Genomic DNA, 12934 nt, shown 5'->3' with positions numbered 1-12934 from the left:
GGAAGTCCCACCGCCGCTGCTTCCCGCAGGGTCCGAGCTCTCTACTGGGAGGGCGCTAGACCAAGCGCATACACCCAAGTTCCAAAAGGAAGCAGCGCGAGACCGGAGTGCAGTCCGCGTGGACGCCCGCCAAGCGGCACTTAAATAAACTCGATGCCTTCGTACTTCACGCTTGCGATCTTGGTCTCCGGCAGCAGGAGGCGCCCGTCCAGCGTGAAGGCCATGATGTAGGTGGCCACCTGGCCGCTGTCCTCCTCGGACTTGAGGGCCACAATGATCTGGTCGTCGGTGTTGGGGATGAACTTGAAGGACGAGAAGCCGTGTGTGGGGACCAGCTCCCCGACGCGGCGGACGGAGATAGTCCCGAAGTCCGGGGTGGCGCTCAGGAGGAGGTTGGCGCCCCTGTGCTCGTCGTCCCTCTCGCTGTACCGCTCGTGGCTGGCGCGGCGCGGCAGGAAGAACCAGCGCTGCAGGGTGTCGCTCCAGCAGGCGGACTCGTGGATGAGGTAGCCTGGGGACGGGCAGAATGAGGTCACGCGCGGCCCACCCCTCCCCTCCTGACGCTCAGGGTGCCCCAGCCCCTCAGGGTCCTCCGGGGTCCGCACTGCTGGAGGCTTTCAATCTGTGCTGTGCAGGGGACAGCGCGTGGCAGAGGGCGGAAGTGGCCGGGAGTCTCCGATGCCCCCCCACACTGCCCTTCACCAGCCACAGCCGGCAGTGCCACCTTCCCTGACGCTGAAGGAGCCAGGGCGGGGGACGCGGGAATCTGACTGTGGGAAGAACAAACCGGGCAGGGCAGGCTACCCTGAAGCTGCCAGGACAGGCGCTCCCAACCCCAGGCTGGCCGGGCTGCTCCACGTCTGGGGCTCCCCGCCGCACAACTTCGGGGCTGCAGTGCTGCAGCCCCTCCTCCCCTGGCCCAGCCACCAGGGAGCAGACGGGAGCCACTGGGCCAGAGCAGCTCCAGTGGCACGAGGGGCTGCAGCCGGAGGCAGCAGGAGGTGAAGGGGGACGGAGGAGGAAATGGGCCCCAGGACCCACGGCCCAAGGGTTGCAACCATCAGAGGGTCTGCAGGGCCGAGCGGACAGGAACGGCCGAGTGGTGGAAGAAAAGGCAGCGCCAGCACAGGGCCGCGTGTGCACAACGCCAGCCCCAGCCAGGCCGGTCGCTTACCTGGTGGCCGGATCCCGGCGGCCGTGCGCAGGGCGTTGTAGTTGGACACCCAGTTCTCGTGGTCCACGCTGCCTCGGTGGCCCACCACCTTCACCCACTCGGGGTTCTCGTTCACCACCTGCCCCGTGGTGGTGGTCCACTCCTTGCCCAGGCCGCCCACATACAGGTGCTCGTCCTTCACCGCCAGCCACTCGGCTTTGAAGCCTGGACAGCGAGAGGGGAATCTGAGGTCGTGGCCGGCGCCCAGCCCTCCGCCCGCTCCCAGGGGAACAGGCCGGTCTCGGACTTCAAGTCACTGCTCCCGAACTCCACTGGAAGCGACAGGAGGGCAGGGCTGGGGAGCCCAGAAGGGCCCGGTCCTAGAGCTTCTTGTCCTTCCCGTCCTCCTCTCCCTACCCCCGGGAAAGACGGCCTTTTCCTTGCAACTCAGCCCTGAAGCTGCTGAGACCTCCTCTCTCTGACGGCCCACGTCCCTCGGCTACAGATGCTCTACCCTCCCGTCAGCTCCAAGAAGCCCAGCCAGCCACTCCGGAATCCGATCCCCAAAGTCCGCTCCCCAACCTCGAGACCATCCCCAAATGCTCGAAGACTTTAGAGCTTCGCAGCACTGCTCAGGAGAGCGACTGTGCTGGCTGCTGGGCCTCCCATGGGTGGGTGGGGGGATTACATGCCAGCACCCAGCTGGCGAGGGGTGTGTTCTCGGGCTCCACGCATTCATTCAGGCGCGGATCTGTGTTCACTTAGTGACTTCCGTAACATGGGCTTAACCGTGAGGCTGAATGTGGTGCCGGCAGTCTTACCTGCTTACACCCCATGCTCTTAATTTGGCCTTGCGTTCCGAGTTCTGCAAACTTCCCGCCCGGGGAGCTGCAGATGCACCCCACCCACCACAAGAGGGCAGCAGCCTCCAGGACACGCGGCGGCCGGTGGCTCCGGAGCACGACTCAGCTCCCAGCAGCCTCCTGAGCCTCTGGGCTGCCAGAGGCTCCTGCTCCACCTGCAGGGTCTTCTGCCCCTCTGGGCTCCAGACCACAGGCCAACGCCAGAGGTTCCTCCATCCAGCTTTGCCCCCATCCGTGGGCAGGAGAGCACACGCAGCGGTGCCCATCCTCTCCCAGAAGGCTGAGGACGCTCCCTGCCAGCTGTTCCGCCTCACGCCGCAGACTCGCCTGGCAGGGCCGGCAGATGGGTGCCGTGGGTCCTGCCACGTCAGGTGCCTCCTGCTCCGACCTCATAGGCCTGCAGTGGCGTCGGGCTTTCTAGAAGGTTTAGACTCACCAAGAGAGCTCGGACAACCAGGGATTCTCCTGGCAGCGCTCCTAATGGCCCCCGCCACACCCACCGCTGGCAGGCTCTGGCCAGGACTCTCCTCTGGGAGCCCCTGCCTGCCCCGTGGAAGCAGGAACTCCCTCGTGGTAAACGGGAGGGCTGCTGCTGGAGCCCACCTACGTGGGTTTTCCTGCCACTGCGTTTTCAGTCTGCCTGTTCTGTAAGCTGAACGTCTCCATTCAAAACACGAGCACTGGCCCGCGTGGCTTTCCAGGCAAGGTGCCTGCTGGGGTAATCCGGCCTGACCTTAAGACGCCCCCAGGGGCACGTTCCCGGGCACGTGCAGCAGTGGGTACGGCCCTACGACTCGCCCTGGAAGGGGCTCCCCACCTTTCCAGCAGGCCTCTGGCGATAAGCTCCCCTTGCTCCACCTGCAGGGTCTTCTGCCCCTCCCTCCCTCCTCTCCGGCACGTCTGCAAAACCTGGGGAGCCAGGAGACGGGTGCGCTTACCTTTGTCCACGGTGCCGTCACCGTCGCTCAGAATGACCCAGGGCACGGCCTTGGTGCCCTCGATCTGGTAGACGACCCCCGTCCGGTCGTCCACGGAGTACAGTTTGCCGTTGAAGACGGTGAGGTCGGACAGCTCCATGCCCCTCCCCTTTTCTGCCAGGTGGGATTCCAGGACCCCACGGTCCTTGTCCCACTCCACGGTCACCTTGTCCCCGCTGTCCGACAGGGTCAGATAGCCCTTCTTCAGGTAACTGAGCCAGGTGTTCTCCTCTCGGGCCCTCGACTCCGTGTCCAGGTCGGCGACGACTGCGATCCGGTACCGGATGCCGCCTGGAGTCCTCTGGGGGGCCGACAGGGGGTAGGTGTCATTGTACCGGTCGCCGGGCACATGGCTGAGCCTCCAGTTGTGGGCGTTATGGGTGGGGGGCCTGCCTGGGGCCGGGCGGTGGGAGTAAAGCAACCAGAGGAGGGCAGCGCCCAGGAAGGATGGCAGGATCACCCTCCAGCGGGGGCGGAAGCGGGGGTCCGCGGCCTTGGTCATGGATGCCAGCACAGGAAGGCCTCCCACGCTGATCCGGAGGGAGTGCATAGAATCATTCCATTCCGGGTGGTCAGAAGGTGGGACGGGCATCAGAGTGAGCGTGGGGCGGGACCTGCGTGCCGGGGGAGAGGAGAGGTCAGCGACCCAGGACGCTCAGGCCCGCTCCGGCCTTGAACTCGTGGTCTGCAGTCAGGCGCATTCCACTGCCCGTGGCCTGTCCTTCCGGCTGAACTAACCCTGACCCTGCAGCACCTCGTTTGCGGGCACATGCGCAGGCCTGCCCCAGTGGCAAGGTGGGAAGCTAGTGAGGAGGGTCCCTGCAGCTGGGCTTGGCCTGCTCCGAGGGGAGTGCAGGGAGCCGGGTGAGAGGGCGGAAGGAGGAGGGCAGGCTGAGGGAGTGGGACGCGGTAAGATGGGGTGCAGAGCTGCATTTCACTCCAGGTCAGCTCAGCCAAGGCCTCCCTGACTGCCCTGCTCCTGACACCCCCTCCCGCCCCTTCCTCGGCATCTGTCACCACCTGACAACGTGGCATAGTTATCGGCTCGATCGTCCCTGCCTCGGCCTCCAGCATGGCGCCGAGCACAGGGCGGACGAAGGTTCCTCGGGCGGAGTCTTCACTTCCTCTGGTCAGGCTCCTGCAACATCCAAACGGAGACCGCGTCCAAACCAAATGGGAACTCTCTGTTGTCCCTGGCAGGACCTATCCCCTGGCACCCTTCGACAGGACCAGCGTCTGCACAGTCCTTGCTGCCTGGAGGCCAGGGTGGCGTGGCCAGGGGCAGAGCCCGAGGGTCAGGGTACCAGGGACAGCCAGGGTTGAGCGCCTCACCACCGCCCTCTGCTCGCTCCTGCCCAGCACAGAGCGCCAGCTCCATGTGGCTACAGAGGCACTGGCCAGCGCCGACCCTGTCTGGCGGGAAGCTGCATCTCAGGGCAGCTGCACACACAGCACGGGCACCTCTGGGGGCTGCTGGGGCACTGCTGGGCGAGGGCTGTGGGCAGCACCTCAGCCCTGGCGGCCGCCCCCGCCCTCGCCCCCTTGCCTTCCCTGTAGCCTGCAGCACAGCACAGCCTAGGGAGCCCTGGCTGGCCTTGGGGCGTCACTACACACATGGAAGTGCAGGCAGAGGCTATTCCCACTGTAGGCAGCACCCGGAGGGCTTGGAGGTTCCCAGGGCTCCGAGCGATCCCGGGGTCCCCCAAACCCGGCCACGAAGCTCCACCGTCTGGAGCCGCAGAGGCACCCTGCTCCATGTTGCAGACCCGCGGCTCCCGAAAGACGGAGGGCCAGGGAGGGTCCTGCATGGAAGCCTGCCTCCGCTCTGCTTTCTGGGCAGTCTGACTGGGGACGGGCAGGCTCCAGGAGCGACCATGGTGCTAGTTCCTGCTGCGCAGCGCAAATCCTAAGGCTGCGTGGCTGCCACACAGGGGTGGGCCCCTCGGGCCGCTCCGCTGGGGCTGCCCTCCCGGCCACACCAGGCTCTGTCTCTCCCTGCCCTTGCTCTAACCTGGGCGGGCCCAAGGCTTATGGCGTCTTTCCTGCTGTCACTGAGCTCCGGCATCTCGACCTGCGTTTCCACCATGCCATGCCCCTTCAGCAGAATACTTGAAAACAGAAGTCCTACCTCCTGTGTCCTTAAGCCGACTGTCCCCAAGTATTCCCTCAGGCACGATTACCAGGCTGGGCCCGAGGCTAACCTGCATGGGAGCCCTAGAGACACACTTCCTCCTGTGAACTGCACACTTCAAAGGCTCCAGGACCACCCACTGCAGGGCCTGGGCGTGGCCTCAGTCCCTTCCTGTTCCTTCTCCAACATCTGCCCTGGCAGGCCCTGTCCTTTCCAAGGGTCCTCCTGCCTCCCAGCTCTTACCCGCTTCTCCCCAGGCCCCTTAGTGCCCTGCCCTGCTCCTCTCTGGCAGCCCTGGCCACCCAGTGCCTAGCACCACCTGCTGCGGAATCGCGCCCATCGGCCCACGCTGTCCCGTCGCCACGGCTCCCTGGCTCCAGGAACATCATGCCCATTGCCCAGAGCAGCCCACAACCTCCCCTGCTCCCTTGGTCCAACCCACCGTCTCCTCTGCGGGCTGACCGGCCATGTGGGCCTCCTTGTCCCGTGACCATAGGGGCCCTGGTCCCCCAGGGCAGGGCTCGCTGTCCCCTCTGGAGGGTGTACTCTGGCCCTGCTACCCTCTAGGCGCTCTGGCACCTCCTCTCTGTCACCACAGAACCAGGTAGTTCCAGATGCTCTGCGGGAGGGCGAGCCGGGCTCCCCGCCCCCAGCACTGCTGGGTGGATGTGGTCCTCGACCCCTTCAGCGGCCCCTTGTTCCCTGCTCTTGGGCTCCCAACCTGGTCATACTGCCAATCATGGGCCCACAGAGCTGCAGGCTGGGGAGGACGGTGCCTGCAGTGGAGACGGATGTGCACTGGCCACCCGTGGCCTCATGCTGGCCTCTGCCCACCTCCCTCCATTCCTGAGAGGCCATCTCACTGTCATTGTTCTGACCCGACCTCCAACACACCTGTCTCCAGCAGGCCACCCTGCGGCCAGCCTCAGCAGCCTGGGTCCTGGGCAAAGCGGAGCCCTGGCCAAGGGGGGACACCTGCTCGCCGAGTCGCAGGCCGTATGCTCTCTGGGTCGCTGCAAGCACGCAGCCACTGCGGGTGAACGAACTGCCCCTCGCGTTTCCCCAACCCCTGCCCACAGCGCAACTCACCATCTCGAAGAGCACTCACACGCACACCCTCCTTCCCTCCCGCCTGCTCTGTGACCTGGGTCCGCCCCACTCCTCGCTCCTCACTGACCAAAGGTCTGCCCCTGCAGCACCCCCAGCAGGTGCGTGGTCCCCAGCAGGGCGGCTGCTCTGTGGGCCCTGTGCCTGGGGGGCCTCTCGGCACCACCTGCCTGCCTGCTAGTTGCTGGCAGCACCTCTTCCCCTCCCAGTGGGCTCAGTCCCTCCCAGGTTTGGCCTCTATGATGGAGGCCCCAAGGCCATTTTGGCTAAGCCCCTCCCCAGTCCCAGGCCTGCGCACTAGCCTGCTGGCCTCAGCCATGCCCAGCCCACCGGCCACTCAAACAGGTTCCTCAGGAATTCACACCCTGGCCAAGGACTGCTGCACCCAGGGGCCTCGCCTTCCCTCAGCACAGCCAGGCAGTGCTGTGTCCCCTCCTTGGCCCAGCCCAGCCCTGGAGGCGCCTGGCGATCCAGACCCTCCCGTCCAAACCTAGCTCTGCCACTTACCGGTCATGTGACCAGGGACAAGGGACTTCCCTTCCTGGGCCTCGGTTTACCTCCAGGGCCATGCTAATGGCCACTGAGAAGCTGGGCGAGGGCTTTGGGCGCAGCCACTCCTGCTTACTCGCACCGACAGTGTCCCCACCTGCCAGTCTGGAGGGTCAGCAAAGCCGCACGACCCGTCCAGCCCGGTGCCTGGCTATCAATGGCCACGCCAGCGGCCTGCTAGCTGGCCCCTCCTGTCAGCATGGCCCCGTGGTGCAAACTGGGGGCCACTGAGTGGAGATCGGCCCCACCCGCCCTGGCAGGCAAGGCCACCTCAGGCCACCCGCAACCAGCAGGACACTTCCTCTGAAAGGCGAGTCTGGCGTGAAATTCGTTAGTAGATCCAGACTCCTCCGCCTTGCTAAGGGGCAGACTGCTCAGCCTACAGACCTTTCACTGTCTCTCGCCCGACCTTCTGGGGCCGAGCAGGGCACAATGCTGGACCACCTTCCGATCGCGCCGCCGCCCCGGGAGCCCTCCCGCCATGCCCACACTCGCGTGCTCCTCCCAGTACGCTCGCTCCTGGCAGAGGCCGGTACTGACCCAGGACAGCACCCCGATCCCTGGATCCTCTCTGGGGATACAACCTCTCATGGCGGACTTTGCAGGTGTGAGTAAGGGTCCTTAGAGAGGTTACCCAGGGCCCAAACACACGGCCAGCCAGGGTGGGGGGGACGGAGTTGGAGATCGCACGGGGACCGCAGAGGCAGACTGGAGCAATGGGGCACAAGTCCAGGGATGCCCAGAGCTCGCAGGAGCCGGAAGAAGCTGGAAAACGACCCCCTAGCCTTCTGAGGAGGTGTGGCTCGGGGACCCCTGGATGCGGCCCACTGATCGCGACACTGGTCTAACACCCATGAGGAAGTGACACACGTGTCACTCGGTACAACACAGCTGAGGCGGTGTCCTCCATGTCACCTGTCCCAGGACCCCCGTGCGACGGCGTGGACCAACCCTGCACAGCAGGAGTCTGGGCAGCCCGTCCCCCTCACGAAGCCGAGCTCCTGCTGGGAAAGAAAGGCTGGGTCCCCAAGAGCTAGTGGGGGGCAGAGATGCCCAGGACTCAGCCGCCTTCTGTGAACAAGAGGACGGCTCAGTGACAGAGGCCTCTCCCTGCCCTCCAGAACCTTCAGCCTCACTGCCGGCCCCTTTCCCTGGTCTGCACCCCTCCTTGGGCACCCTGAGGAGTTTCTCCTACGCAGCGGGAAAGAAAGCTCCCAGTCCTCGGCCTCCCACAGCCCCGCAGGGCCAGGGCTGGCAGGCTGAGCTGCCCCAGGGCCTGTGCCGGAGGGCAGGGCAAGTGCCCATTCCTGAGGCCTCTGGGGTCAGCCAGGGATGACAGATTAACCAGCAAAGGCAAGAAACAGGAAGGCAAAGCCCTGCCCGGTGTCCCCCCATAGCCCTAGAAGCTCTTTGCAGTTAAACGTCGGCTTTATCATGGTCGGTCTGTCCCGCCCCCCCCCATGCACAGCCAGGAGACAGAACCGAGGATGACAGCAGGGCCACAGCCAAGTTCACCTGCACGCAAGCCCTCTCCTGGGCTCGGAGCCCCCAGGGACTGGGCCCTTCCCACCGTCCTCCACTGCCAGCCTGCACCCCGTGCCACATCCCTGGGCAGAGCAGCAGCGAGAGCGACGACTACCCACCAGGCTCCCGGTCCTAATCCCCCACACTTTCTGGGTGGGAGCTGGGAAGGGCCACCGACACGTGGACATTTCTGGCTTCTGTACAGAACGGGCCTGGCATGGCACGGGCGGCCACGGACAGACACTACTGCCGGCCGCCTGGAGCCCAGACCGCGGGCAAGTCAGGAAGCAGGGCGATGCGCCCCTCCCTGCGCCCGCCGCCCGCTTCCCCGTCCAGGGCAGCGGCTCCCACACCACCTACCTCTGTAGGCCATGCCTGGCTCCCCACACCGGCGGGCTCCTCCAGGGGAGGTACGTGACAGGTGGCAGAACAGACAGCTTAGAGGGCAGCTGCCAGGGCACCCGGCAGCCCGTTCTCAGTCCCCGCCCTCAGAAGGGGTGGCCAACCACGAGCTCTCCCAGCCCTCGCTGCCGTCCCGTCCAGCCCCAAGAGCTGCTCTGCTCACAGCACCCTCGCCCTTCAGGGTCTTTACAGAAGCCAAGGCTTCAAGACCTCTGTGCAAACAGCCCCGGGCAGTGTGGACGGCATGTCTCAAAACAACCAACACTTGTCTACCTGCTCTGCGGCTCCCTGGCCACGTGCCTGCCTGCTCTGTGGCTCCCTGGCCACGTGCCCGCCGCCACGCCGCACTCACCAGGACTCCTGCACTAGAAAAGCACCTTTCAGCCAAGACAGGGCGCCCCGCCCCCACTGCCACAAGGAAACCAGGAAGGAAAATGCCACAGGGACTTCGAGGCATCCCCGAGGTGGCTCCTCCCTGTGGAGAGTAACCTCCTGGAAGCAGATCGGCTGTGCCAACCTGGGCTGCCCCAGCCCCGACTCCCGCCCTGCACACAAAGGCAATCCAAGAGTCGACCTGGACATGCGTCCGGCCACGTACTCCTCAGCTCTGTTTGCCTCTGTCCCTAAGTAAACTACCCATGGGCGTAGTCCTTTCCTGCTGCTGCTGGGCAAATGGCTTCCCAAGTGGCAGCTCAAATACCACGGCTAATTACTGCACAGCCCTGTAGGTCAGAGGTCAGATATGGGCCCCACGGGTGAAAAACGAAGGCTGTGTTCCTTACTCAGGTCCCCAGGGGGCGCCACTTCCCTGCATTTCCCAATTGGGGGCTGCCCACACTGCTTGCCCTGCGGTCTAACCCAGCGGCGGCCCCTGGGTGCCTCTCCATCATCGCTGCCCTCTCGCTTGTCCTAAGTCTCCCTCTTGCACTTTCAGGGCCCTGAGATTACACTGGGTAACAGGAATACCGGGGTGAACTCCAGTTTACTCACTTTCCTCCTAAAAGCTGCTACAGTGTGCATGCACTTGCCAGACAGAGAAGAGGGAGTGAATACGCACCCCCAGGGGGGTGGCCACACCACAGTCCCTTCTCCTTCATCCTCCTCCTGGGATTCTGGGCACACATGCACACGCACCTGGCATGTTTTTCAGGCTGCCGTATCTGAGACTTGAACCACACAGCTGGCCGTGTGGGATCCAGCTGCCTTCACCACCATACCGCTGGCTGGCCCGATCTCCGTTTTAAGGGGGCTGACCGGCAACCTCAGTTCCCTGTGCCACACATGTATCTGATGGACAAGTCCTGGGGTTAGCAAGGGCACCCTGGGGCCATCACGTTGCCAGCTGTAGGGAGGGCGATGGGGACAGAGCCCCGGTTTTTCCTGAGGGCCAGGCCTGTTCACAGGATGGCCTGCTCGGGGGCGGGCAGTGCGGCTTCAGAACCCGGTACGGCTCCTACCCACTGTGTCACCGTAGGGCTGTGTCTGCTTACCTTGCACGGCCAGTGTTGTATCCTGGGGGTTTTGTAAAAAGTGCCCCTCCCAGCTGAGGATGACATCCTCATGTCCATTTCCAGCGGGCCGGGAACAAGAGGACGCAACGATCCCCCGAACAACCCGGATCAGGGCTCTCAGGTCGTGACAACACCCTGCACGGTCCCCTTGGCACTCACGCTGCCCTCGGCACCTGCTGCTGGACCCGGCAGCACCTCCAAGTGTTCGTTCTACCGCGAACCGCCGGCGCTGTGCGGAAGGATCCCAACCCCTGCCTCACCCCAAGCTGCATACTGTCCAGGTCCGAGGCTGGCTGGGGCTCCTCTTCACTCCCCGCGGCACCTCCCTGGCTGGCCCCGACACCGCTCTGCTGGAAAAGCAGGCACTGGGGCTCCTTAAATGCTGAACTCACTGCAGAGGACGGCGGGGACTGGGAGGGATGGGGACAGAAAGCAGACTGAACACCGTCCAGACAGACTTCTCACCCCCAGGGCTATTTGCTCCTAAGAAATCGCTTCGATCGGATACAAGGGAAATCGACGTGAAAGCTAACAACAGATATGAAAGTGTGCGCCTCCTGGGCCAGGAGATGGTGTGGAGGTTAAGGTGGTTGGGTCCTGTAGGGCTGGCCGTGGGGTTTGAGACCTGGACCTGGCAGCTTGAAAATCTCACGGGGTATATGTGTATGTGCCCAAAGTCCAGAGGGAGAAGGGATGCGACATGGCCATCCTTCTGGGGGGTGAGTTCTCACCTCCTCTTTCTCTGTCTCTCTCGGGTGAGTGCACACACCCTATAGCAAAGCAAAACCAAACCAAACCTAAATAAATAAATAAATAAATAAATAAATAAAACGTTTGTAGCTCCCTTCATGTTGGCGTTTAATAAGAGCTTTCCCGGACACTGCAACAGCCCAGGGTGGTAAATGGATGCTGGCTCCCCCGCCAGCGTCCCTGGTACCACGTCACAGACAGAAGTGACCTCCTTGTTAGAGTACTGGCCACTTCAGGCCTCCGGACAGTGGTCGGAGACCTCAGATCTTGTCTCTGACAGGGAAACGTGGAGTGTTTACACACCCTCCTACGCTGCCACGCCGCTGCTCGGGGAGCAGAGGTTGACGGCAGGGCCTTGAGCGTCTGTGGGAGCTGCCATTGCACACACACACGCTCGCCTCGAAAGCCACATCCAGGGAGTGGGGTTCTCCCTGAGCCTCTGCCCCTGAACTCTGCAGACCCGGGGGACGCGGCAGGTCAGGTGCGGCTAGCATCGAGTCCCAACGGCATACGCCAACGCATTCACTAACTGCTAAAGGCTGTGAAAATATGGCTCCCAGAGGCACGAGAGGGTCAGACGTCCACCTCGGCCGAGGGCACTGGGGTCGTGCCACATCTGGCAACAGCCTGCTGTGGTGGCCTTCGACAGTGGCTGTCACTGGAGACCTCACGCTGAATACGTCTGGGTCTCACTGGACGGGCAGCCCTCGCCACGTCCGCAGGGGACACGGCTGGCTCCTCCCATGTGCCTCTCAGCAGGTGCTGGGCATGGAGAAGGCTCAGAGAGGTCAGCAGGGAGGAGCCCCACGCGCCCACAGGCTCCAGACCGACTAGGTGCCAGGGTCTGCGGCCCGGCTGGTCCGGGAGGGCCTTTCTTGGCAGAGCGCCTCAGAAGGCGAGGAGGGAGGGGCTGCAGGGACTGGCATCAGTAGGCTCGTGTTCCCAAACGCATGCTTTGTTGACTTTTGCCACAGGTGTGTGCGCTCTCCAGAGAGGGGGAAAGTGAGAATCACCCCCAGGGAACGGCCGCGCTGCAACCCCTTCTCCTCCAGTCTCCTCTTGGGATTTTGGACATGCACACATGTGTCTGGTGTGATTTTCAAGCCCTTGGGTCCAGGCCCTGAACCACGGTCGGCCACGTGAGTCCAGCACTCCAACCACTATGCCACCTGTTCATCCCGGATGTGCTGTTGAAAACATGGTAAGAAAAGCCGGAAGTCACGCAGGGTGACTTGGGAGAGAGAGGTGCCTGCTAGGGACAGATGGTGCAGGCACCAACCAGCAGGGACACCCGAGGTGCTGGTCACAAAGAGAGAACCAGACCCCAGGGCAGTGGGGGACAGACGCAGAGACTGGGCGTCCAGGACGGGAAGTGAGCCTCTGCCAGAGCTGGACCAGGGTGCTGGACGAGGGCAAGGACAGCCAGGTCCGGGACGCCGCAGGTGTGACAACGGGCAGCTCCCCTCAGCAGTCGGGGACCCCACGCAGACCAGAGCCGGGCACCTGGCGGTGTGAGGTCAGGCTGTCCCTAACCAGGCGGAGGGGGACGTCGCTCCCACCATCAGAGTGACCCCCATCGTGGGGGAGGTGGCCCCCGCTAGAGAGGGGAGGTGACCCGTTTCAGCGGCGGGAGCGGACCCCTAGTCCGAGGGCTGGCGTCCTGCAGTGCCGGGGGAGGAGTCCCTCTGTCAGAAGGGCGGGGTCGGCCAGCAGCCGGAAGGAGGCATGTTTCCCACAGGGTCAGGGCGGCGACTCAGTCGAGACTGGGGGCCGAGGACGTGCCGCGGCAGGTGCTGGGCGCCAGCGGCCCGGGCGCGCCGTCACTCACCGCTCGGGCCTGGCTCCGGGTGCCCGCGGGCGGCGGGCCTGGCTGAGGCGGTGCGGACAGAGCAGAGCCGACTTCCGCCCGGCGCGCGCTTGCCCGGTCTCCGGGCGGCCCGCTCCCCGCAGGCTCTGCGCTCCGACTG

At 64.4% G+C, this 12934-nt stretch overlaps 1 protein-coding gene across 6 annotated transcripts; it reads right to left on the bottom strand.

Annotated features, from left to right (window-relative positions):
* Positions 1 to 10: 10 nt before the first annotated feature.
* CANT1 (calcium activated nucleotidase 1) lies at positions 11 to 12915 on the bottom strand. 6 transcript variants are annotated; one of them, XM_006145697.3, is made up of 5 exons: positions 12796 to 12915; positions 4014 to 4131; positions 2955 to 3607; positions 1175 to 1378; positions 11 to 511 (listed from the first exon to the last, which is right to left on the bottom strand). In XM_006145697.3, the coding sequence occupies exons 3-5, from the start codon at positions 3583 to 3585 to the stop codon at positions 141 to 143; spliced, it is 1206 nt and encodes a 401-aa protein (XP_006145759.1). In that variant the 5' UTR covers positions 3586 to 3607; positions 4014 to 4131; positions 12796 to 12915; the 3' UTR covers positions 11 to 140. The 6 variants fall into 6 exon arrangements, with proteins under 6 accessions (XP_006145759.1, XP_006145760.1, XP_006145762.1 ...); XM_006145698.3 differs by lacking the exon at positions 12796 to 12915 and adding an exon at positions 8665 to 9213; XM_006145700.3 differs by lacking the exon at positions 12796 to 12915 and adding an exon at positions 5122 to 6279.
* Between the last annotated feature and the right edge of the window lie 19 nt (positions 12916 to 12934).

Source organism: Tupaia chinensis, unplaced genomic scaffold (genome assembly GCF_000334495.1).
Source record: "Tupaia chinensis unplaced genomic scaffold, TupChi_1.0 Scaffold000159_1, whole genome shotgun sequence".
NCBI lineage: Eukaryota > Metazoa > Chordata > Mammalia > Scandentia > Tupaiidae > Tupaia > Tupaia belangeri.
This window is presented reverse-complemented; position numbering and strand designations above follow the sequence as displayed.